This window comes from Montipora foliosa, chromosome 13 (assembly GCF_036669935.1).
Source record: "Montipora foliosa isolate CH-2021 chromosome 13, ASM3666993v2, whole genome shotgun sequence".
In the NCBI taxonomy this organism is placed as follows: domain Eukaryota; kingdom Metazoa; phylum Cnidaria; class Anthozoa; order Scleractinia; family Acroporidae; genus Montipora; species Montipora foliosa.
In genome coordinates this window covers 39,974,499-39,999,977 of record NC_090881.1, presented here as the reverse complement: position 1 = coordinate 39,999,977, position 25,479 = coordinate 39,974,499, and the positions used below count along the sequence as shown (strand labels likewise).

At 39.7% G+C, this 25,479-nt stretch overlaps 2 protein-coding genes, 1 long non-coding RNA gene and 1 pseudogene across 4 annotated transcripts; all 4 read left to right on the top strand.

Annotated features, from left to right (window-relative positions):
* Positions 1–1,884: 1,884 nt before the first annotated feature.
* Positions 1,885–10,505, top strand: LOC137982426 (tyrosine-protein kinase receptor Tie-1-like). Of its 2 annotated transcripts, XM_068829544.1 has the most exons (8): positions 1,929–1,948; positions 5,597–5,665; positions 8,348–8,470; positions 8,568–8,638; positions 9,352–9,392; positions 9,537–9,633; positions 9,718–9,817; positions 10,124–10,505. In XM_068829544.1, the coding sequence occupies exons 3-8, from the start codon at positions 8,423–8,425 to the stop codon at positions 10,190–10,192; spliced, it is 426 nt and encodes a 141-aa protein (XP_068685645.1). In that variant the 5' UTR covers positions 1,929–1,948; positions 5,597–5,665; positions 8,348–8,422; the 3' UTR covers positions 10,193–10,505. The 2 variants fall into 2 exon arrangements, with proteins under 2 accessions (XP_068685646.1, XP_068685645.1); XM_068829545.1 differs by lacking the exon at positions 5,597–5,665 and having other exon boundaries at positions 1,885–1,948.
* LOC137981967 (tigger transposable element-derived protein 6-like) lies at positions 2,667–3,570 on the top strand (annotated as a pseudogene).
* Positions 3,678–4,256, top strand: LOC137981966 (tigger transposable element-derived protein 6-like). The gene has a single exon (XM_068828990.1). The coding sequence runs from the start codon at positions 3,678–3,680 to the stop codon at positions 4,254–4,256; it is 579 nt and encodes a 192-aa protein (XP_068685091.1).
* Positions 10,506–13,595: 3,090 nt separating the features above from the next.
* Positions 13,596–24,545, top strand: LOC137982444 (uncharacterized). Its single transcript, XR_011118705.1, has 3 exons — positions 13,596–13,692; positions 22,991–23,303; positions 24,288–24,545. It is a non-coding gene; the product is annotated as an uncharacterized lncRNA (long non-coding RNA).
* Positions 24,546–25,479: the final 934 nt, after the last annotated feature.

Genomic DNA, 25,479 nt, shown 5'->3' with positions numbered 1-25,479 from the left:
ATCAAGTGGCTCCAAGAGAAGACGACAGAAGAAGAAAGAAGAAGATCCCTTCGCGTTAATTAATATAGGGGTGATGCGGTTTGTTGGCCCAGATGTGACAGCGCCGATCCGCGGCAAGACATTGCCCTTGAAAGTAAGAAAGGATTGTGGATACGCAGAAGTCTTTACAGAGGCCTTGGTGAAACGCCAAGCTCATGACCAGGCATTTGACTCGAGGACCAGCTGGAAAATGGTTTACCCAGATGGACAACTGGCCATGAATCTTCCAGGTCAGCAAGAAGAAGAATTCACTCTGCGAAACTACAAGGAAGGTTTAGGTAAACCTTACAACATAATTACTTTGTAACTGTGCCCAGAGGAACCGGAAGACGAGTTTATGTTGGACAGTGAAACTGAGGCCGGAGCATTTGGAAATGTGGTTGATAAAAAAACACATGGCCCACCCCCTCCCTTCGGCACAAAAATGACTCAGCCACCCCTAAAGCAAGGTTGGAAATTACATGACCAACCCCCTAATATTAAAACATGCATTATTGGTTTCCTCTTAAAAACCCAATAAAACCTGTTCTGTGCATGACAAAATCATAAATGTCTAGCCTCTTGCCTCGCTTGATAAGGAAATTAATACATTAAATACTGTGTTTGGTGAGCGCACTTAATGGGACATTGTCACTGTCACTGTCATCGCAATTGTTGGATGCTAGTTTTGCAAGAGGTATATTGTCATCTTCATCATCCTCGGAGGAATCACTCCCAAATTCCTGCACAACATAGTCCTCACTACTCTCTTCACTTGCTTCTGAGCTGCTGTTTGCTTCAGAGCCACTTGCATCTTCTCTAGTGAAGACACTTTGTATGGCTGCTGACAACTGAATGGAACAATATGTTAACGGTGATTTATAAAATAAGCAGAAATATCAAGACAATCCTAACAAACGTATTCAAAATACCAGAAACTTTTACATGGCAGTGTTACATGTATCTATTCAGACTGTTTTGTTAGTTCGTTTGTTTTTTCCATTTTACAAACCGTCATAATATTGATACCTGTTGTTATGAAAAGAAATAGGACTTCGTGTTTCTTTGTTTGCTTTCTTTCAAGAATATATGTAACAAGTTACAACATAGGAGACCACACTAAGGCATCAGAATTTTAAACAGCAATGAAATGTACAAACAAAAATCGTACATTTTATTAAAATTGCATTTTAAAAAGGACACAACAGATTTGAGAGTATTTTTAGCAGTAATTTCAGCTGGCTGTGTGGTCAACTGTCCCGTTAGTATGAAGACTTAAATGTGTGCCGGTCTATGTTATAAAATAGGGTGACCCACCCCCTAAGGGTAGCTGAAAATTGCTCGACCCACCCCTTGCACAAGGCTCAAAACCTCATGACCCACCCCCTCTCTGCTCCGGCCCACCCCTATACTTTTTGACCAGTCCCTAAGACTGTTAGTCACTCTCAGCTATTTATGTCCCTGAGTTTTTTGGGCCCTAAGAACAAGAATAGGAGGGAGAGGAAATTATACGAGAGGGGAAATGAAATTAGCTTTTATTTGGACACTTCACTCATTATGGAACGTCAAAAGCTATATCCTTCTTCAATATGTTTTTTCAGAAGCTTAAGCTTGCATTTTTCCAGTTTACCATACTCTTATCTTCATTATGAATATTTATTAGTGGGATGCTATACTAGATAAGTCTGACCCAACTTTCACTTAGAAAAAGTTAAGAGTTTGGTTTACTGTAGTTGAACAATACTGAAGGAAAATCCCAAATTGTATATATGAGGCCCTACAATGAAGGTTTTCCTATACAAATATGCCGCAAATAAAATTTAACAATAACTATTTTAAAGGAAATTTCGAATTTGCTATTTATCAGGAAAAAAATCAGATCAGAAGAGTGCAGAACTACACCTGACCATCAACTTTCATTTCAGCAAAGGTAAGCATTAGGCTAAACAAGAATCTGACTTGCCTTATTCTACTGTCTACCTGTAGTTTTAGAATAATCAATCAACTTTCGTTTAAAAGTGAACTGGACGTAAAACATCGTTTTACCCTGGTTCTGGATTGGATTGTCATGCAATGCTAACTATTTGGGAAATGATTACTTTTTTTATGCTGGTGAGTTCATTGCAATGTCCATAGCTCATGGTGGTCCTGGACCAAGATGCTTTGGTCTTCCCTTGTATGATGCATTGACAAAAGGAGCTACACAAGCAAATGTCTGTCTGGTGGTCTGGGCAAAGGTCGCACAACCGCTACGGCATAAGGATATACTTTGTTTTGAGGTTCACGTTTTAGTTTTTGTTCTTCATTTAGCTCGGGTTCACAGTCTTCTTTGTACACGATACCCACGAATAAATGACTTAACTCTGAATGAAGCTGATGTAAATTTTTCCATGTTCACTATGGCAATCAAAAAGTGTACTGTTCCCACTCACGTCACTAATTGCCGCTGTTATACGTGTTGCCACGTGATTCTCGCGTTGTTATTTTACAGAACTCCTATGTACCGTGGAATTTATTTTGTTGGCTTGTTCTTTGGGAGGGAGTTTAGTACCTACAGTCAACTACATATACGTAGTTTTATCATTTTCTTAACCGCTTATCTTGCTTCAACAAGACTTCCAATTGCTGGCAACTGGAGGTTCACCAAAATGGCTTTGTGTGTGAACTGTACCAGTCAGACAAATTACATTTGCTTTAGCTGCAACAAAACCATCTGCAACAAATCTGCCGAATGCTCTGTTCCTGCCGACGAGGAAACACCCGGGTGGAAGATGGGAGTCTCCGTTGCCATCTGTTTGCCGTGCTCCAAACGTAAACAAGGGTCAGACAACCTTGGTGGTCAGGGCTCAACTAAAAAACCGCTTGCTAAGGAAATCAAGTTCCCTGCAGTGTCACGCAATGCCCAGGTTCCCTCGACATTGTGGAAAGAACCAACTGCAGGCAGAAAGTGCTTAAGACTAAGGGAGAAGATTGAGGTTATTCAGCTGTCTGGCACAGGAGGGATAAGTACCAGAAAGTTAGCAGATAGATTTGGATGTGGCAAGACATAAATCATAAAGGCACTAAAAAAACAAACAAAAAATCATGTCAGAGTGGAATTCCAACGAGAGCTCTTCAACGCAAAAGAGATCAAACAACGAGAAGTTCAGCGACGTTAATCAGCTGTTATGGGAGTGGTACGCACGAGCACGCGAGTCAAACATTCCCGTCAGTGGACTTCTCCTGGTTGAAGAAGCAAAACTAATTGCTGAAAGCCTTGGCGAAGAACACTTCAAAGGTACAAATGGTTGGTTACAAAAATGGAAAAGAAGGCACAACACTGAAATGGGTATCGCTGGAGAAGAGGGAGACGTAAGTGCCGAGACGGTCGAACGCTGGCAGGAACGGGTTAAGGAAATCACCCGAGGCTACGCCCCACAGGACGTGTGGAACGAGGATGAAACTGGGTCTTTCTGGAAGGCCCTGCCCGAAAAATCCTTATCGGCTAGAGGGAAGCGTTGTAGAGGTGGGAAAAACTCTATGCAGGGAGTGGAAAGGAAAGCCCAGCTTTGATCGGCAAAAGTAAAAAGCCCCGCTGCTTTTCGAAGTTAAAAGACGCCTCCCATCCCTGTGGTGCTTACTACTTCAGTAACGACAAGGCATGGATGTGCACTGAAATTATGACTGACATCATTACTAAACTCAACACTCGTATGAAGCGTGAGGGTAAAAATATCCTTATGTTTGTTGGCAATGCACCATGCCATCCTCCGAAGCTGAAGGGTATGTTTTCAAATATTCGAGTGGAATTTCTTCCAAAGAACACAACTTCGCGTACCCAGCCCCTTGATGCAGGCATCATCAAGACATGGAAGGTGTATTACCGTCGAAAGCTTTTTCGGTACGTTGCCAGCCAAATTGATGTCAAGCAATGTGCAAGTGACGTTATCAAATCAGTCAATTTGTTGATGGCTGTAAGGTGGATGGTGAGTGCCTGGGAAGAAGTCAAGCAAGAAGTGATTATTAAGTGCTTTAAACACGTTGGCATGAACCCAGAGGAGAACCAAGCAGAGGAAGATGATGATCCATTTGCTGGAGAAAAGCTCTTGGATTTAAATGAGCTGGTTTCGAAAATTTTTGGTGAGACAAACGTTGATGCTGCTACATACGTCGCTGATGCTGACTCCGAAGCTCTCTCCCATGAGCACTGTCTTATACTGGTGATCCAAACTGGCGGAGAAATCTTCGGACAGAGATAATCGAATGTCACAAATCAACGGAAACAATGCAACGTGATGAAGAGGATGACAATTAAGACATGGACCAACCTCTTAGTCGTCCTGAGGTGGGCTCGGTCAAGGATGCCTTGCTTGCGGCTCGCCAAGCAGTTGGTAGAAGTCACTGACTGGAGGGGTGAGGAGCAATTATCGGTGGCGATTGGACGGGCTCACGACCCGCTGTGTGATTTGCATCTCAAGTCATCCAAGCAGTCATCTCTTGACTCTTTCGTTGTCAAAATGTGACGGACAATTTGCGCCCAAAATAAGTTACTGTCTAGCTTATACAAGATGTATTTGTGCCTTCGTTTCAGTTTTGGTAGAAATTAAATGGTTATTTGTAAAAGTGTACTGTAATTACAGTATTCAGGACTACTCTTCTTGTTCGTCGAAAAACGCGATGCAACGCCACCTGGAGTAATAAAAGAGTCAAGTTTCTTTCACAAGAATTGTCTCAATCGCTGTATTAAACGATTTGAGTGACACAAACAATAATCATCATAGACCCTAAGATGTTTTGCCCAGAATAATTTTGGACCAGTCTTAATATACTTGTAGCTAACAAACGTTATTACTATGGGTTTCGATAAGCACTGGCAAAAGGGTAAGGTCTCCGCAATTACCATTTGTAAATTACCAAAAATTTAGACCCCCTGTGGTCTGACCTCTGGTAAGCGACCACATATCCTTGACATTATGGGTGGTCGCTTACGGGAGGTTCGACTGTATGTGATCGCCAGTTGTAAAGGGCCCATTAGAGGTTCAAAAGATAACCGGGTTGACAATCAGACAAAGTTTGATGCAACTCGTGTTCGGAGAATTGCGAATGTAACTTAAAAAGTTACAGCACTTTGAATGCCACTTTTTAAGCTACATTTGTAATTCCCCAAACCACAGCAGCATCAAATTTTGTGTGTATTTGGAGTATCTTCCTAGAAGTAAACATGAATCTAATTATGGATTATCATGTGGTTCAGCCCCTTCGGCTAGTACAATTTCAGCGTTTGAAAAACTTACTCGTGCAAATCAATTCCAAATTGAACGAGGAAAACCGCACAATTACCTTTCAATAATATAAAAAGGAAAAAAAAATCACGAACAGGAAGTACCGCAAGCTCTTGTTGCAGACAAGAGGCAAGCATTCGATATGGACTCGACAATTACTGACACATGAAATATAATGGTGCTGCACGTGGGGCTTGCATGTTTTGCGGTGCTCTGTGCAATGCCAATGTTAAGGTTTTAACAACAACGTGGGCGTACAAATACAAATCTTTCATTTTTTTTTTTCTCTAAAACCACTCGTACCAATTTAATTTCAGGATACTTCGACCAAATCGAACGACGCGAAAATGATGGAATAATCGCGAAACAGTTACTTCAGAGCAAAGGTAAAATTTTAGGTGACGTTTTCGTCGACGTGGCCGTCGTAGATCTTAAATCTCTAAATGGTACAAATTCAAAGCTTTTCGTTTCAAACATTTGCACATGGAATCGTCCCAGAATGTTTTCGATAAGATCAACTAGAAATTTGCAAGAATCTCACGCCATAATACGGCAAAAAGTATTTAAAAGTCATCTTTTAATCGGAATCTGAATGGCCGTCGATTTTATGGACGGGACGACGCTTGATAGGCTTCACAGTTGGAATGGCTGGTCTTAAAAACTTGCAGCTCTTGAAGTTGAGGGAAAGCTGGTAGTGGCTGAAAGTGTTCAACACATTTTGCTCTGAAGCTCTCATCATTGTCGGATTGAACGATATGGAACTTTGGTTTAATGCAAACGCTGATAATGAACTGAGCATCGAAATCGGTAAATTACAAAATTGCTTCGAGAATGTTACAATGAACAATGAATTGTAACTGTAACCCTTGTTTTGGAAAGTTTCTGCTGTGACTGTTGTCATGCAAAAATGATCGATATTGACACTCATCAAACAGCAACGAATTACCGGTAGTGGACCTACGCAAACACCTAGGAATATGGTTGGAATCGTCCCTCTCATGGAAGTACGACATTAATTCTATCTGCGCTAAAGCCAGAAATTTCAATAAGTCTGGTATCACGGTAACTTTCATGAAGTTGGTTAGACCGATTCTTGAGTAAGCCTGCCCTTCCTGGAATCCACCTATTATGCGGCTTTGACATTGACTATACAGTGGGACTCCTCGAAGTGGGAAAATACCTTAGCCTGACTCAGATGTATAAGATAATTTTTGGTTACTGTGGCATTAATAGTCGCCATGCACTATTTTGATTTTATAGATGGCAATCGAACAAGATCTAACCATGGTACCAAGATTTGGCTAAAACCCGTCTGCACTAATTATTTTAGATTTTCCTTCTTTAATCGTTATATTAGTGACTGGAACTCCTTACTTGCATATGTGATGTCTTCACCTAGTGTTTAGTCTTTTAAATCTTCATTGCTCAAGCATTTACGCCACCAAATTACGTAGCTATCCTTACTAGAACTATTGTTTACTCATTTGTATTTGTGTGTGCGCGCGCGTTGGCGTTGCACGCGTGTGAGTGTAAGTGTGTGAGGATGGTAGCCTTGGGAGGCAGTGCGGCTTGCCTTGAGATCCGGAGTTCCCGGGTTCAAGACTTGTTCTGACCATTGTTCAACTTCTCGAACGCACTTGTAAATAGCCAACCGGTTTGCCTCCGGCGAATTCGGATTCTTAACAGTTGTTGTTGTTGTGTTCAGTCATTTCGATGATTGTGTTTCATTGGCACTGAAAAGCCTCTATGGGGCTAGTATGTCTTCTGTTGTAACATGTATTAAAAAGCGAATTGAGTTACCCCCTACTATCATCCTGCCACCCTATCTCTTGTAATGGTTGGCGAATTGTTAAATAAACAAATAAAAAAATGAAGAAATTGAGGTAAAAAGGGAGGCGGTTGTTTTTGGCCAGGATGTGCTCCGGATTTTGTCGGTTGTGGATTGATCCCATTGTGTTTACAAATGCCTCTGGGAAAGTACTTCCGAACTTGCTCTCGTCAAATCTCTTGCTTTGTTGGGGGCGATTACCAAGACGGGGTTGTCGCAGCAATTGCGCTTTTCCCTTCAAGTTCAGCCGGTTCGTGTTCCTCGATTTCCAACGCCATTCTCTTTTCCTCGCACCACTTCTACCACACACTTAACCAAAATGACGTACTTTTGTTGTTGTTTATATTTTTGGCACCAATAGCCCTTTTCACGGTTAGTTTTTCTTATTTGCATTACAATGTCATCTAACGTGGGTGCGAGACAATTTCGGGTTAAAACTACAAAATAGCCCGTAATTGCCTCATATACATGCTAGATTATATTGTAATGCAAATGAGAAAAACTAACAGTGAAAAGGGCTATTTGCAGTTCTTCTAATGTATCGTCGGTGGCCAAAGCAATTCTTAGAAAATTTTGCTATTGTATCTCAGTCAATCATAATCAAAAATTTCGATGTGTAATTTGCGCTGGTGTTACACTTGAATAGCACTGCTCTTAGCCAATCAGAATCAAGATTTTTTTTTTTATTTTATTTTACTTTTTCTTTTTTTTTTTAATGAAGTGGTAGTGATGCGGAATTAAGGTGACTGCAACAAACAAACAAACAACTAAGGCGATAGTATGGTCATTAAATTAAGAAAACATCAAGACAGTTGAGCTGCTGTAGTGGTTAACGCTCTACATTTGCAGTCGGACGCTTAAGGCTCGATTTCCGTTCTGACCACTGGATTTATTCGTTATAAAAGGTCCTGAGTTGAACTCTGACACTACTTGCAAATAACAAATTGGTTGTCTCCTGTCTATTGGGGGGGGGGGGGGGGGACATTAGGCATGGTTTGAAATCTCCCTTCCGCTGTTCATTCTTGACCACGCATTTGCATTAATTGAGTATTAGACGTTTGAATTATAGAAATACATACCAACTGAATTGTAGCTAAATATGGACGTTTTAGGCGTAAGCCCAGCTGATCCTGCTTTATCATTTCGTGGAGATACGCCGCTTTTGGTGGAGTTATGTTTGTTGATAAAGATAGTTTCCTTGGTACAAATGTACTATACATCCACATACAACTTCTCTTAGATTGTCCACCGTGACTTGGCGGCGAGAAATGTTCTTGTTGGCGAAGGAGAGAGATGCAAGGTGACAGACTTTGGGATGGCGAGGAATGTGGAACAGGATGATATTTATACCAAGAAAAGTAGGGTAAGGCTTGCACTGATATTATGGTTTATACCCCATGAACGAACTTAGAGATAACCTTTTTATTTGACGGTATTCTTTGCTGGTTTTCCGTACCAAGGGTCGATTACCTGTTAAATGGACTGCATATGAGGCCTTGTTTTACGGAGTATACACGACACAAAGTGATGTGTAAGTATATACGTTTCAGAATAAAGTTAAATTTATTTTTGTTTTAGAATTATAAAGAGAGAGGATATTACATTGCCGCTTGGGGATATAAATTTTATCCTCGAGTGCTGCATCTCTCACGAGAGAGCGCAGCGAACGAGTGAGGGACACTATGAGCACGAGAAGATAAAATCCATATCCCCAAGCGGCCATGTAATCTTTTGTTTGTTATGTAGATACTGATGAAATTTCCAGAAGAAAAGCAACTTGTCTTGTGGATTCTCAAAGGGGTGAAAAATAGGTCACCAACCGCTAAACACGCATATTTCATAACATGAAACATAATATAAAAGTTAGGAAAAACAAATCATGATAATGTGAAATTTATTACAACACAAAAGTGTCTTCGAGTGAAAGAAAACTTCACTTTTTATTGGGTAATCGTGCTAATTACCATGATAACACCTATATCCTCACATGTGATAGGCAAAAATGATATGTTTACTCGCGCAGATAAGATATGATTTTTTCGTAGGAGAATCCTAGTATTTTATCAACATCTATATCATAAATGTCTATTACGACTCCGTGTTGCGAAGAAACTAAATAGTTTCCTCCAAAGGCTTGTCATTTCTTTTCTCTACTAATAATTTTATTTTTATCAAATCTTTGTAAATCTGCTTGCTTGCTTCCTCGTTGATTTTTACCATGCATGTGTTATACTCCTTTTTCAGATGGAGTTATGGGGTTCTTCTCTATGAAATCCTGACAATTGGTAAGATTCAATAAAAAGGATACTTGACTTCATGACAAAAAAGTGTGCTTTATAAACAGAAATAGCTTTACATATTACATTGGCGTTTAATTACATTTGATAATGGTACAAAGTGACATTGAGACAGGAATTTTACACTCCTAGGTGGATCTCCATACCCGGACACACACGCCAGACTCATTGCGGATAAAATTCAACAAGGATACAGGATGCCTAAGCCGAGACATGTGGATAGCAATCTGTAAATGATATTTTTCCTCAATTGCGATACTAAGTAAAAAGTAATGAGTAACTGCTTGACTATAAGTTCCTCCCAATAATTCAGGTATGAAGTTATGATGAAGTGTTGGGAAGAAGATCCAAGTGATCGACCTACATTTGAAAAGCTGAGAAAAACAATGAAAGATATGGAAAGGAATCACAAGGTAAAGAAATCGAGGAAATATTTTGGGTATTTATGGGACAATGTGCCCGTAGAATCTGTTTGCACGCACACTTCATTGTACCGTCCTCAATCCCAAAGCCAAGTCTTACTTTACGAAAAGAATCACTTTGTTGTTGTTGTTTTTTTTTTGTCCTTAAATTTCGCCAATTAAATAAGAAGTCCCGCAATCAATTGTCCTTATTGTCTGTATTCAATTAGTTGGAATCATTCTACCATATTGAGGTGATTGTTGTAAAGAATCAAAGTGAAAGCTAGCACAATCACTGTTACACTATTACTTTTGCAGACGTATGTGAATCTCAGTCAGTACGACACAAGATTGTACGCCAACGTGAGTGATCTGACAGCCGAGTAGAAAAACTGGAAATTGTCACCCTGGTTCGACCATTCTTGATTTTTAATCCCTTTCTTTGTTAGCTAGTCAGGCAACCGTTCTCTGAGCGAAACGAGAGACCCAGAAAAAATGGCTCAAGCTCTCAGTTTTATACTAAAGTTAGGTTAAGTCATGTTGAATCTTTCATTTATTTACTAGATTTTCCTTTCTAATGTTTTTTTTTTCATTCAGGAGTTTTAGAAATCAGCGTACCATATAGAAGTAGCAGTAGCATGAAATACATCAAAATGTGAATGATCTCGTTTTCAGAGATAAATTTGAATAAAGTACATCACCAAAACTCGTTTTCACCTTGAACTGACAAAGGTTTTTGATGGTTGCAATTGCTCTGCAATGGCTTTTTTCCTTTTCCATTCGATCGCTGAGAGGGTGCTCGTTTTCTTAAAACTCATACAGTTCAAGAAAAATTCATTGCCAAACTGGTGAATTCCAAAGTAAATTTCACTCGAAAAACCGATATCGCACTTATCTTTTCGATTCGTGATTCATGGGATATCGGTTATTAGCGTGAAATATGCGGTGAAATTCACTAGTTAGGCAATGAATATTTCTATAGAGGAAAGCAAAGAAAATAATTTAATTAAGCAGCAACTGGAAACACAAAAACGCGGACAATTCGAAACCTTTTTTTATGTTCACTAACCATGCAAGCAGTAAGAATTAATGACCAGGGAGCTCCACTTTTAGGCTTGGCTAAGTCTTGTTCCATTTCCTTAACTTGATCATCACCACCATGACAACTGCTCATAGGTTTTGAAGCAGAACTCCGCGCGCGCGCACGGAGCACCATGATTAGGAAAATATGGTAGCCCATCGATGCGAGAAATCTTGGTTTTAGTTATGACGTCATTGATCGTCCTTCCGTACGTCCACCCCTCCATACTTGCCATTGTGACTTGTGCCCAACGTGGTGGCCATATACTCTAACTACTTAATTTACAATGTACATGTTTGATATTGGACATCCATGTTATGTTCAATTGACACTTGTCTAAATAAGGGATCTGCCGACCAGTAACATATGACTATATTGCAGGCTCAAGTTTAGAGCTCTCCGAGGTCAGCTTTTTTTTTAGAAATTGACCGCTGATCAGGTACTGGCTTTGGATTGGATCGCAGGTTCAAGCCAGATAAACTTCTTGTAATCAGGACAACTAAACATAAACGAGGCTTAATTTTTCGCGCTCTTTCTGTGGCAGGCGCGGTGGCCTCATGGTTAGTGTGCTCGACTCCGGATCGAGTGGTCCGGGGTTCGGGTCCGGGCTGGGGAAATTGTGTTGTGTTCTTGGGCAAGACACTTTATTCTCACGGTGCCTCTCTCCACCCAGGTGTGTAAATGGGTACCGGTGTATAGTGCTGGGGGTAACCCTACGATGGAGTAGCATCCCATCTAGGGGGGAGTAGAAATACCCCTAGTCGCTCCATGCTACAGAAACCGGAGATAAGCGCCGGCCTGGTGGGCCTTCTAGGCTCGTAGCAGGCTTTACCTTTACCTTTCTGTGGCTCGACGCGGTTACACCGCCGTACTAAGGCAACTAAAGCTCTTAAAGGTCGAGTGATAAGCAAAGGTCGGGTGAAATATTGGCAAAGAGCCAAGTACGTATCATAAGGCTGCAAAAGCCTAATGAAAAGGCTAGAGCATGGGGAGGGCGAGGGAAAATTCTTCTACAGTACCAGAAATCTGTGTTCGGATGTTAACACAATGGGGATGCAGGCGAGAAGGACCACGAGTTAAAGTGATCGTGCTTATAACCTCGGTGTTATTCGATCTGACCTCATTTGATTGGCTTAAGCTCTATGATTGACAACGCCTCTTGCCCCATGCAACGGCACACCTAAATACTTAACTATGACGGGCTTCCAAGTAAAATCACATCATGCTTATGTCATAATGTAGGCCTTTTTCGTTGTCACCTTCACATTGCTCCGTCACGGCCAATCATGAATCCAGGTTTTCGAAGCAACTTTTCCTCATTTTGGGACATAGATTTAGACCCAATGAACTCAAATGAAGCGCAAGACCGGTATAGCCCAGGGTACTTGTTTTGGAGCCACCATCAAAGCGGAAATCTGCAGCAATTTTTTGCCGAACACCTTTGTGCTGGCAACGACAGTTTTTATTAGTCTGGCGCCTTTTCGGCGAGAAAGAGGAGTTACTCTTTAAGTATCGTTAGCTGCATTTACGTCCTGAACATAGGAATAAAAATAAAGCAACAAAACGATCTGGTGCTAAATTATGCCGGCCGTTTCTATTCTCCACGTTGAGCTGGAAATGAGAATTATTAGAATGCGGTAAAATTATTCAGTGACAGATCCCATGTTTACTTTGGGTTTAAATTTCTACAGATGCGACCCTAAAACGCAACGTTTTAATTGTCTCGGACATGTTCGGAGACAAACATTGTCGGCAACATCTTGCGACATTTCAGAAATTTGTCTCAAGTGCGACCCGTCCCTCATTGGGTTTTTGGCGTGGGTGGTTAATGTTCCTCATGAAATGTTTTTTCTTTGGTATAGGATTTCATGGAACCGCAAGCAATTTTAGACTTAGATGATCCATTAATGCATCCTTTAGATAACAAAGTCTTCAGCGATTGTCAACTGTTTGTCCCATTGAACTGATTAACCTTAGTGATTATGACAGACTATCATTAGAAGGTAATCTGGAATTGCCCCATTTAAACACCTTAAGAGAGAAAATTATTGTGAAAAGAAACTCTATAGCCAGTGCAATATCAGATAATGACATTTAGGTTCGCTTCCCCCGGTAACAATAATCATTGAACAGCTGCTTGTCATAACTGAAAATAAAGATGTATGCAAAAATTTTGAAAAGAAACTCTATAGCCAGTGCAATATCAGATAATGACATTTAGGTTCGCTTTCCCCGGTAACAATAATCATTGAACATCTGCTTGTCATAACTGAAAATAAAGATGTATGCAAAAATTTTGGTTTTATCAACGGAGTTGATAATGTAAATTCCCCACCGTACAGAGATTCTAAAAGCTGACGTTTCGAGCGTTAGCCCTTCGTCAGGGCGAATCCAATTCGCGATTCGCTCTGACGAAGAGCTAACGCTCGAAACGTCAGCTTTTAAAATCTATGTACGGTGGCCAATTTACATTACCAACTGCGTTGATAAAACCAAATTTTTTGTATACTACTTCCCCACCGACGCAGCACCACAGTTTCTTTAGAAACTATCCGCTTCGTTCATTTAAAAATTAAGATGGCATGGTAATTTAAATCCTGTCATATTTAAAGGAAAACGGTGAAACTTAAGCTGAATTTAATATCACTGTCAACGACATCCCTTAAAACCCACCCACCAAAAGGGAACTGCAGGTGACAGGTGGCAGGTGGGAATTGCTTTACTTGCTGGCGTTCTTTTCCCGAGTTAGTGGCAAAATCTCCTTTGCACAATTTGAATTGAAATTTACGCTGTGCTTCTGTGGCAAGTAAGTTTTCATTAATACGAAATACCACCAAATACAAATAAGTTTCATGTTTTAAAAACAAAATGCAAAAAGAAAAACAATGTCATTACGGTTTAAAGTCTCCCCGAATTAGACAATTTAGATCAATTTTCGTATTAAGTCTGATTAATTGAAACCTGCAATTCCAGTTGTGTAGTTTAAAGTCAGGGGAGTGTACTTTAAAAGAATCACTAATCCAAAGGGGTCTTTTTTTCACCTTTCATAAATGAAAAGCAAAGTTAAAGCGTCAATGGAGTTAACAACGGATTTTCTAAAAATACATGTAAATGCTTCTAGGGAAAAGTGTGCCAGAACGAACGAAAATTAACGGGTGTTTAGTTCGATGAATTGTTATAGGTGACTAGAAAAAGAAAAAGAATAGAGATCCTGTACGAGTGTGTGTTAAAATTCGCAGGAAAAATCAAGAAACGAAATTCTCATCATTGTACACTGCAACCAAGATAGAGCTCCAGGAAAATCACTTTAGTCGTCATGCACCGTTTCTTAAGAAATTGCATTTTACTTGTTTTTTTACATCTTTTTGTCTTTCGAAATAACAATGGTTTTTCAAATTATTTTGTTTATCCTGGTCATGAGCTGTTTTAATTATTATGATATGGTAGCCGGCGCAAGAGTACATGCACGCATATTTTGGCGTTCTGATGGAGGTTTTCCATCTTCCTTTGCAGAAAATGCATTGTCAATGTTTATGGAACAATTGTTTAGAGTAACGTGCTGCACCATGCTAGTCATAAATCACTTAGGTAGATCAATTCAGAGTTTCTTGTAATTTACTGTGTGCTTCATTTAAGGACGTTCGCGCCCAAAATGTCTCCATGTACAGATTTTTTTTAAAACTTGCCACGCAGAAAGGTAATGATCTACTTTTGCCAAAAAGGCAAAAAAATGGGGGGTCACCGTGCTCTTTTACGAGATCATGAGGTGCACTTTTAAAACATTGCGTTACTTTAAGACGATCTTAGCTTACAACTGTCAGCAATAAAAAAGCTGCATTAGTAAAATTTAGATCTTGTGAACGTCCTCAATTCAAAGTAACTAATATAACTAAATTAACCTTTGCAGCTGATGTCTTTTACAGAGATGAAATAGACCTTGAAAAATGATACATATTAGTCTAAGAAAGATAGCTCCGGTCGCACGAGAGCATAAAAGGCGAAATATTTGTAACTTCTCACGTTTTTTGTTAAAATGGACAAAATCAAAAAAGGAAGTGATCTACGGAAAGAACAATAGGGGTCACCGAGCATTCAAGAGAGTAAAATCATACATATGCATACATACATTCTTAATCGACCGCTCCCCATAGGGGCTTTTCAGGGCCAATGAAACACAATCAACGAAACAATTGAACACAACAACTACAACTGTTAAGAATCCCAACTGGCCAGGGGCAAACCAGTTGGCTATTTACAGGTGCAGCTGGGAAGTTGAACCAGGGAATACCGGGAACAAATTCAAAGAGTGGTCAGAGTGGGTCTTGAACCCGGGATCTCCGAGTCTTAAGGCAAGCGCCCTAACCACTCGGCCACACTACCTCCAGTTCTGCTGCGCAGTTCTCAAAGCGATCGTATATTCGCACTGTCACGTCATTGCGTGAGATTTCCGAGAAGACCTGGGTCCATGGCTATCCAATGATGCCACACCCTTTCACGTTCCACTCTTGTGGAAAATGTTTGCGCCTTTAGCATCGTGTTTACCTTCGTGGTCTGCGATGCATGACGTGTGCATGACATGCGCGAAAAAATGCGCAGTAGCAATGGGCGCGAACGTCGTTAGCAATTATTCCACAAGCGCGCGCTTGATATGATTGGCTATAACCAATCTCATATCCAACAGGCAGGAAAGGAATAACTGTTTTATTAAATTTTCGTTAAGATCTCAATATTTGAAGACTTAGAAATTGAAGATTTAAAAAATTTGGAATTTTTCAGCTTGGCAACACTTGACGCGACCAGTTTCCGTATTAGGTCATACGATATACTGTTACTCGAGATTGAGTGATCCAGTCAGGAAGCTAGAAAGGCAACATCAGAGTATAAATTTCAATAAAACTAAATATACCCACTTTCAGTCAAATTTATCTTGTCATTAAGAAGTAGACCTGGGTGAGACAATTGAATTGTTTATTGCAAACAGACACTTTTAAATATAAACAGTTCTAATGCTCCGTTGCAGGAGTCGAAATTACTATTTCGGATGCTGTAGCACTGAACTATAGGGGACTCGTGCATCGCCTCGATTGCATAGTGTCAATAATGCTCAATTCTGGTTCTGCTGAAGAGCAAAGGGCCGCATAAAGCATCTCTCTATATATACACATGCATAAATTTTTAGCATGCTCATTGGCTGAGAACAGGTCAATTAATCCGAAACATTACCGAAAGCTGAGATGGAGGGCAACAAATTAAAAATTTAGTTAAACTGACTGACAAGAGGGTCGCGAAAGCGCAACAAAACAACATGGCGAACAGGTTACGACAAAACAACGTTTTAATGCAGAGGTTGCAGATTTTTTTATTTATTTTTGGCCTGTAAGTCTCCACAATTGTTTGCGTGTCAATCAAGGATGTCATTTTTCAATCAAAGACACCGTTATGACGGCATCATAACGGGGTTTTATGGCAAAGCATTGCTTATATAATGGTTTTCAGGCTAAGGCGGCAAGCTCTAAGCCTATCTTATTTCCAGCCAATCAGAATTCAGGCAATTCCGGACGACATCGTTCTTAAGCGCGTTTTTCTATGCGCTCGCCTTCTTTTTATCGCTCACCATCACGCGGTTCACATCGCTCGTTTGAACCAATTTTCAGTATTTTCCACCACCGCCTCTTCCGCCTGCCTACGACGTAATTCCTAGTTTGTTTCTCTTTCTTGTCTTAGTGGGTGGCCGTTTTTCCCCCCACCTTTGCTGACGAGATAATTTTTCTTATATATATTGGCAAATCTTCCAAACATAGTTCGTCACCTTTGATGGCCAATTTTTTTTCAAACTAACTCGACTCTGTGTCTACCTCTTCAGCAAACGAGTGCGGCGCATCGCAGAGCTCTTGGTCACGCAAAGTTTTCAGCGTCCTTCTTATCGAAAATGTATGAGGGACTAATAACCCAAGACACGAACAAAGTGCAATAAGAGGAAAACAGACATTTGGAAGACATTCGCAAGTAATCACATGATTCATCTTGTGTGCAATTTAGGATAAATCAGAACAAGTAAATATTTCAGTAAAATACTACAAATTGCACTTGTAATTTGGTTAGCCTTTGAAAAATTTACTCGTGCTGACATGGCAAGCCAATTGTAGCAATGTTCAATATCGAGTTTCAATTCAATTTAATGAAATTCAAATTAAATTTAATGAAAATTCAATTTTAATTCAATAAAAATTCAATAATCGGTCAGTAGGAAAGATGGACCGCGGACTGCGGGCTGCGGGCTACGGTTTAAAGACATGCGAAGGTCTAAAACGCCGGCTACGGACTATGGACTGAGTTTAAAATACAGACTACGGTATAAGATGCGGACTAAGGATTATAAACAGCGTATAACCTGAAAATATGGCATAAAATTTCATTGTGCCTTACCTCGCCAAAATATCTTAAGAGTGAAAATAGCTCAAGCATTCCTCCCATCAGTGAAAAATTTGAAAATTAAAAATTTGGTTTTGTCGCTTCAACATTCGTGGAGCAGCAGTCGTGGCTCAGTTGGCTAGTGCGCGGCTTTCGTAGGAGAGGTCCCCGGTTCGATCCTCGGTGACTTAAACGTCTGTTTCGACTTTCCTATGATCCGTGTAGCTATAGCTTTAAATATCCGTAAAATTCACTGACGGAGGGAGAAGGGTAAAGGGTGCACCGTCGGCTTCCATTGATACCAGCCTCGTAGCTCAAGGAACTACCGACGTTAAACAAAGTTACTTTACTTTACTTTACTTTACTTTACATTCCATTCTTAAAGTGAAAAGGTAAATACTCAAAAGATGACGTGATTCAAAACTCAAGTTTTTATTTCATGTCTGGCTTCGTGTCACAAGTAGAAGCGTGGAAATTTGAAAAATATGCTAATTTCCATATCAAGTGGCTACTTCAATCATTGGATATTAAAATAAGAAATGAGAGGCAATGCCATTAATGAATTCATTGATTCTACCTTGGCTGAACGCTTGAGCTGTTTTGATTTTGATTGCCATCTTAATTTACAACTGAATCTTTTATTTCCCCCGCGGGGATGTTGCCTAGAGGCAATGCAAATCCCGAGGAAGCATCACTGTAGCTTGCGCGTACATAGAGGTACAATGGTATAGTAGCGGAGCTCACGTACGCGAAGCGCGCCAGCGAAGCACCTTGGGTAAGACATTTTGGAAAATTTATCCATTTGAAAAATTCTGATAACGACGTCGTATACGCCCGTCCGTTCGCTCGCCCGTTCGCCCGCCCGTACAGACTGTTAGGGTGGAGACAGGTGTTTGGGCAAGTTTCCTTTGCAGGAAATCGCATGGCCAACGTTGCATTTGGCAAGCCGCATTTTTCTGGCGGGCAATCACATTGACTGTCGTCATTGTTCATGCTTAATCAAAGCCAGTTTAGCTAAACGATTTGCGTTACTTTGAAAAAATCAGAGATCTTCGTCCAAAGACTGCAAACAACATTCGCCGTCTGACTTCATTACTTCTTGGGTGTTTTTTTTTTAACCAGTAAGAATCAGCGTTGGGGGGATAACGAGCAGCGGAAAGGATCGGATATCTCTTCTAAATTACGGATTACGGTTTACGGGTCTGTGAGAGGAAAGGCCGATAGTGTTGTTTCGTAAGGTTGTAATGGCGCTATCTTTGGACTTTGCTGCGTATCCAAAGGATGTTTTGCCGCAAAGAATCCTTACTTGAAGAAGCAATTACTCGGTGAACATGGGATGAGACTTTAAAAAAAAAACTATCAAGGCACCTTAGAAATTGTATGTGCTTAGCAAAGCAACGATTTTGAGTGAAACGAAGGATTGCTGACTTAACTGTCGCCAGGTTCGTACTATTTTTGCCCCTCCATACGGATATTTATGTCAAATTCCTTTCTCCGATTTTTCGAAAAAAAAAAAGTCGAAGAAAAATTCGCATCTCTTCTGTGATTTCTTTAAAATGTTTTGTTCTTTCAACACGCCGTGAATTCATTTTGCACCTGAAATTGGTTTGGACTCAAAAATGCTAATACGTTTTATCCAAATGTTTACTATCCAATAATTCAGTTGGATGCTGAGACTTTCGTTTTTCCTGCTATCCCTTATTTTTTAATTAAAGTTACTGAAGAAAAGGCAAGCGAACTCCGGTGAAGTTAACATTGACATTTTATAAGTTTACTTTGAAGTTTACAAGAGAAATTGTCGCGATGAGCACTGGAAATACTTTCCGTCACTACAATTGTCCTAACGAGAAAATCGCAAACTTTTAAGGCAATTGTAGTGAAAACTATTCATTTTTTGTTCAGTGTTTACGCCTGATGAGTTTTCCAGAAAGCCGTTTGTATGTTCTTTCTCTGTTATTGTTATTGACAATGACATGCTATCATTATCAGTGATCTCAAAAGTAATACCATTGTCAACTTGTAGTCAAGGTTTGTAGTTTGCAATAATTTAATCTGATGAAAGACAAGAATAAAACGATTGAAACCATTCTCAACTTTACGAGATTTGCAGTTGATTCATGTTTTATGCTTTCGCTCTGTCAAGATCACTTTTCTCAATGAAAAATAAAGTCGATTTTGCCGAGGTTTTTCGATGTTATTAAAAAAAAAAAAAATTGGATAGAACCCGCACTCTAATTGGTCAATAGCTGTATGTGTTTAGATGAGAGTATGGGAAGTTATGCAAACCCTCGACTGCGTCTCGGGTGTGCATAACTGTCTCGAATTCTCCCAAATCCTCCTCGTGTTTAGATGAGGCTAGGGAAACACGGAAAACGTCCTCTGTTGCTGAAATAGATCACAAAAATGACACCATAAAATGATGGTGCCATCTGTCACGGAGTGTCACAGGTTACATGTGGAGCGGAGGGGTTGGCGCAGTGGTAAGATCTCTGCCTTCCAGCCCTAAGGTCCCAGGTTCCATTCCCAGTTCTGCCGAGACTGGAATATTTGGCGACCTTCTTTCCCGCTAAAGTTCACTCAGCTATCCATCCTTCCGAAGTCGGTAAAATGAGTACCAGCATGAATGGACTGCTTAGAAGCGGCTGCAATTTGCCCCTGTATATGCTTCCAGTCCGCTGGGGGTAAAATTGATGATTGTAAAGCGCCTTTGAGACGTGTGATAAGGGCGCTATATAAATGCACCACTGTACTTTTTACTTTACATGTGCAATCATAAGTCCGGTTTTTCACGAAGGGATCGTAAAGTGGCTAAATTATCTCACGACAAGGATAATCCTTTGGTTTGAGTTGCGGGACCGTGACGATCATTTGGGAAGCAATTTGTCAATTGACGAACATTGTGCAAGCACGAACGAAGTTTTTTTTTCGGGAAACGATTTGTCAGACACAGATACAGATCACTGTTGACAGATTGAAAGACTCAACCAGCAAGTCATGTTAGAAAAGGATTGAAGAGAAACATTAGTGCTTTGTAAAGTATTTACAAGGCAAACGATCCGTGTTGTTCCAAACATGAACATATTAAAAGCTCGCGAAGGTATTCTGTCGTAAAAAGGTTGTTGTTTAGAACGAACTAATCTTGAACACGACTTTGGATTGAAGAAAAAAGGCCACAAGTTATTATTACATTTTTGCTGGATCTTTGAGGCCGTCAATTTCAGTTCTTTCAAAGTGCTATGCGGTAAAATTTTGAAAGAAATTATCGGAACATAGGAAACTCTTAAATATGCAAAACCACGTAATAGGTAGCTTCATTGTTGGGAATACTCTAAACATTGCTAAATTCTAATTATGTTACCAGAAAAGTTTTCTGCACAATGTATTTGACTCGATGTACCTATTATTAATAATACCGTTAATACTGTTTCAGTCCATTCATCTGGTCAGATTTTATCACTTCCTGTTTCTTACTATTCATTTGGTCATTTAATCCTATATCTACGATTATATAATCCAGGCCCGCGTTGATCGAAGCATGGTTACCGCCGCTAGCCAGTGTGAAATACCATGGAAACCTATAGGTTCTGATACATCTTAATAAACAGTTAGCACTAACCAGGCTATGAGCAACCGGTCCTAGATTAAGGACATCTAAATAAAGCATTGATATTAAAGCGTGCAACATCAGGGGTTATTCACGTTACTCAACACTAAAAACTTCATCCCTCGCAATATGATGCATTTTTTAAAAACCGTGGCCACATTGCAGTAAAATTGGACCTTACGTTTCCTTTATTTTCTGTTTCAACTTGTACACCATCGTGTCCGCCATGAACATACCGTCTAGTCACAACCCTTTTCCTATTCGGTACTGATTCGTTTCTCCCCAGTTCAACTTCAGTTGTTCTGTTTGTGAAACGGCCGCGCCTTTACCTTTACCTGGGCCCTGAAAACATTCAATTCTGCGTACAACGATATTTAACAGCGGGGGCAGGTGTAGCGTCAACTATTACTAGTCTTATTTTTCCTTGCACACCCCGTTACACAGTGATTCATCAAGAAACGCCTTTATTTCATATTTACCCTATAATTTAGTCACAAAATACAAATAACAAGCGCTACTGAATATCACTTTAATTCTGGGTCAGTACTTTTCACAGATTTCATTCAGTGAACTGCAGCGATCGAGACGTTCTATTCAAATTTTTCATAGAAGCACCAATAATTTGAAGTTCGGGTTATTGATGAAAGCTAAAAGTGATCCTCCCACGTATCTGGGGCAGTTTAGTAATTGTCTCTTATAGACACCAAAAAAATGTCAGGAAGTTTCAACGGGATTCGAACCGATCGCCTCTGCGATGCCGGTCCATTGCTATCAACTGACCTATAAACCACTCAGTTGGCAGGAGTTCAACTTGTTGCTCTCATGTGGCCCCTTGAAAGGAGTGATCAATGAAAAAGAATCAGTGCGGATTTAAGCGGAAAGATAGAGGTGATCTTCGCACTTATCTCAAAAATTTAAATCTGCACCTCTAAGAATTGAATGTTGAAGCGCCAAATTTGAATTTTTGGTTTTCATAATTGTGACTGATGGCAAGTTACATCACAATTAAATTTAATGCATTATTTTTACTTTTATACGCTGTGTATAATCCTTAGTACGCATTTGATGCCCTTGTCCGCATCTTACACAGTAGTCTGTATTTTATAGTCAGTTCGTAGTCCGTATCCCGCGTTTTATACCTTTGCCTGTGTTTTATACACAGTCCGTGGTCCGTAGTCAGTAGTGTGCAGTCCATACTTTCTACTTACCGATTATTGACTTTTGATTGAATTGAACTTAAATTCTCATTGAATTGAAATTGAATTTTTATTTTATTAAATTTGAATTTTCATTGAATTGAATTTTAATCTCATTGAATTATATTTGAATTTCATTGACTTGAAATTGAATTTTATTGACTTGAAGTTATATTTTATTGAATTGAATTTGAATTTTCAGAGAACTGAATTTGAATCTCATTGAATTGAATTTGAATTTCATTGCCTTGAATTGGCCGGCCTTATGCTGATTTTACCCATGTGATTACCTATTCAAATATTATAAGGGTAAGCAATTTTCTTTTCATATAGCAGTAAACACGTTTTTTTTTCTCTCCAACCTTTTTTCTTGTTTACACCCCCCTCAAAAAAACACTTCCAGCACAGTATTTTCAACAGTAGACAGACTACGTTTTGAAAGCTTGCGAAAATACTTATTTCTCTTGTAATCTCTGATAAGCACTTCTCTGTATAAAATGGCGAGAATGACAGAATTCACGCACCATTTAAATTACAGTTAGAAAACGTAAAAAAGGCTGTTTGAAAGACCCATCATGCATGCGCAAAGCCGCGTAAGGGTGTGAACAGCGGAACAGCGTTCATACAACACTCTAATGAGTAGCGTTTTATTCATACTAAGTTACTTAGTAGTACACTCAAAATTCGGACGCTTGCGATCAGAATTAGAATTTATGGCTTTCAAATAATCGTCTCAGTAATTCCCCCAATCCACAAGGACCTTAAGACAATCAGGCCATTAGCTAAAATCTTAGGATCTAAATTTCCTAATTTGTGGACATTTCGAGAGGATGGAAAGATTTTACCCCCTGAAAGAATACAATATTGAATTTACAACAATTTTACTTCAATAGGTCGGAAACAAGATGCCTGTGACACTTTTCACACTTTACTTGATAGCCTGTATGGTCGGGAGTAACACTACTGGTCAGCAATGCAAGCCTTCTGAAGTCTCAATACCTGGCAAAGCTCTCAATGGTCACACCTTTAAAGCCACCGTAGTCAGCGGACCTATTCGATGTCAAATGCTCTGTGAGAATGATCCAAAATGCAGGAGTTACAACTTCCACATTCTAACAAAAAACTGCGAATTGAATGACGAGACCAAGGAAACGAAACCTAACGATTTCGCCACAGACGACCTAAGGTTCTACATGAAACGCGAAGGTGGGTACTGTTCGTAATCTCGTGATGGTACTGGAACGAGCAAGGTCCGGAGGGAAAATTCATTCCTTGCATGCGCCTGTATCTAAACCTCGACCCAGTCCAACAGGTCGTGATACCAGTTATGGTATATTGCATCACTGTCCTACACTATTGGATACAAGATAGTTGATTTGCTAACTGGTACAATAAAGTATATTTGTATCAAATATCTGTGGATTGATTACATTTTAAAGTAGTCCAGTTAGGGTTCACAGTTCTAGAAGATATCTGCCGTCCCAAGCCTTAGAGCAATTTTTCTTCATAATTTAATACAATCGCTTCACTTGCATGGATACAAGATAATTAACGTTATTTTTTTTGCACTGGGGATCGACCTTTCTATAAAACCTAGATATTGATGAATGCACGGTGTTTCTGTAATATTTTCCTTTCAGTAGGCTAGTTTCCCGACATATCGATCGAGTAGCTAGTATTAATAAAAATCTGATAATCTACAGGATACTCAGTGGCGTTAGCTTTCCTTAAAGTAGTGCCTCGTAAGTAGGTGCAAATCAGCATAGTATTCAACAATCATTCACCTCAGGAATATATCCAAAGTCATTTAGGTTAGCATTTGTCTTAATATATACCATTCGGCTGCTCGGTGGCGAATATAATACTTCCTTATTACTTCAGAGCTATCACTTCTGAACACATAGAAAGTATCAATAATAATTGTGCGAATATGTGGTGTATAAAAGCAAGCAAACATGTTTCTCATTCTTGATGCAAGTTGAGGTTTTTCTTTCAGGATTTCTAAAGAGTGGATATTTCACAAATAAAATACCTATATAACCCTACCCTCAGAAACTCTGTTCAGAGAAAGACTGATTAATGGTAAAAAATGGGCATCAGTACAATTACAGAGTCTAACGATTTCGTGGACAGTGACTTATTGCCAATTGAAAGTAAAAGGATATTTTACTTGTTATAATTTGTTCCCAGATATCGACGAGTGTTCAACAGGAAAACATAGCTGCAGCCATGTCGCCGTGTGCAACAACACTAGCGGTTCATATAACTGCGCTTGTAAGGAGGGATATGTTGGAGATGGACGAAACTGCTCAGGCAAGAATATATACCATTCGGCCGTTCGGTGGCAAATAATACTTCCTTATCACTTCAGAGCTAAACAATCAGAACACGTAGAAAACACCAATTGAGCAAATGCGTGGTGTATAAAATGAAGTGTTAGTATTTACTGTTCTTGACGCAAGTTGACGTTTTTCTCTCGCGTTGTCATTTCTAAAGGCTGAACATCACCTGGAAAATATTATTATTGCCTGTCCAGTAATAAACCGCAAAATATTGTGTTCAGAGAAAGACTATTATTAATAATGGTAATTGGACTGAGTGGAGAACCATTCAGGGAGTAATCAGAAAAGCTGAGCGCGCAGCGCAAGGCCTATATGAAATTTTGAGCACGATTACTCCCTTAGTATCATGGGTGACAAATTACTCCCTAATTTAGGCGAGAAATTTCAGCGTTAATTTATAAGTTCACATGTGAAATTACAAAATTGCCATGGTAACATCTCTTGTATCTCGATCAGAGCCAAGGTGGCGTCTAGATTTAAGACAGTGACCATTGAAGAAGTTACGAAATTAAACGAATTCGAAGCGGCAGAAAATTTAAATACGTGAAAGAGCACAATTAACTGGGTGAGAGTTTTTGTGAAGTGGTGTGATGAAAATAGCCTTGAGAAAAACCTGGAGAGGATTCTTCCCGAGCAGTTGGATAAAGTACTAGAGCGATTTTACAATTACGGTTGTGAGCGTAATTAGTCACCCACGACATTAAAAGGTAATCAAATGGTTTTCTCGTGAAATTAGGAAATAATTTCACTTGCGTTTTGTCAAAATTCTGATAATTTCCCTCACCCAAAGGCTCGGGAAATTATCAGAATTTCGACAAACGCGCGTGAAATTATTTCCTAATTTCACTCGTCGCCATTTGATTACACATACGAATTGTTCGACACAAAATCCTATCATCAATTAATCCTACCTATTGCAAAATAGGCCGGAGAGGATGACGGTGACAACATTTTTATGGCTGGATCTGCTCAACTTTTCTTTAATAGTTGTTTTTTAAAGCTCTGAAAAAAGATAAATGATTCAAGTACAACTAGCGCGC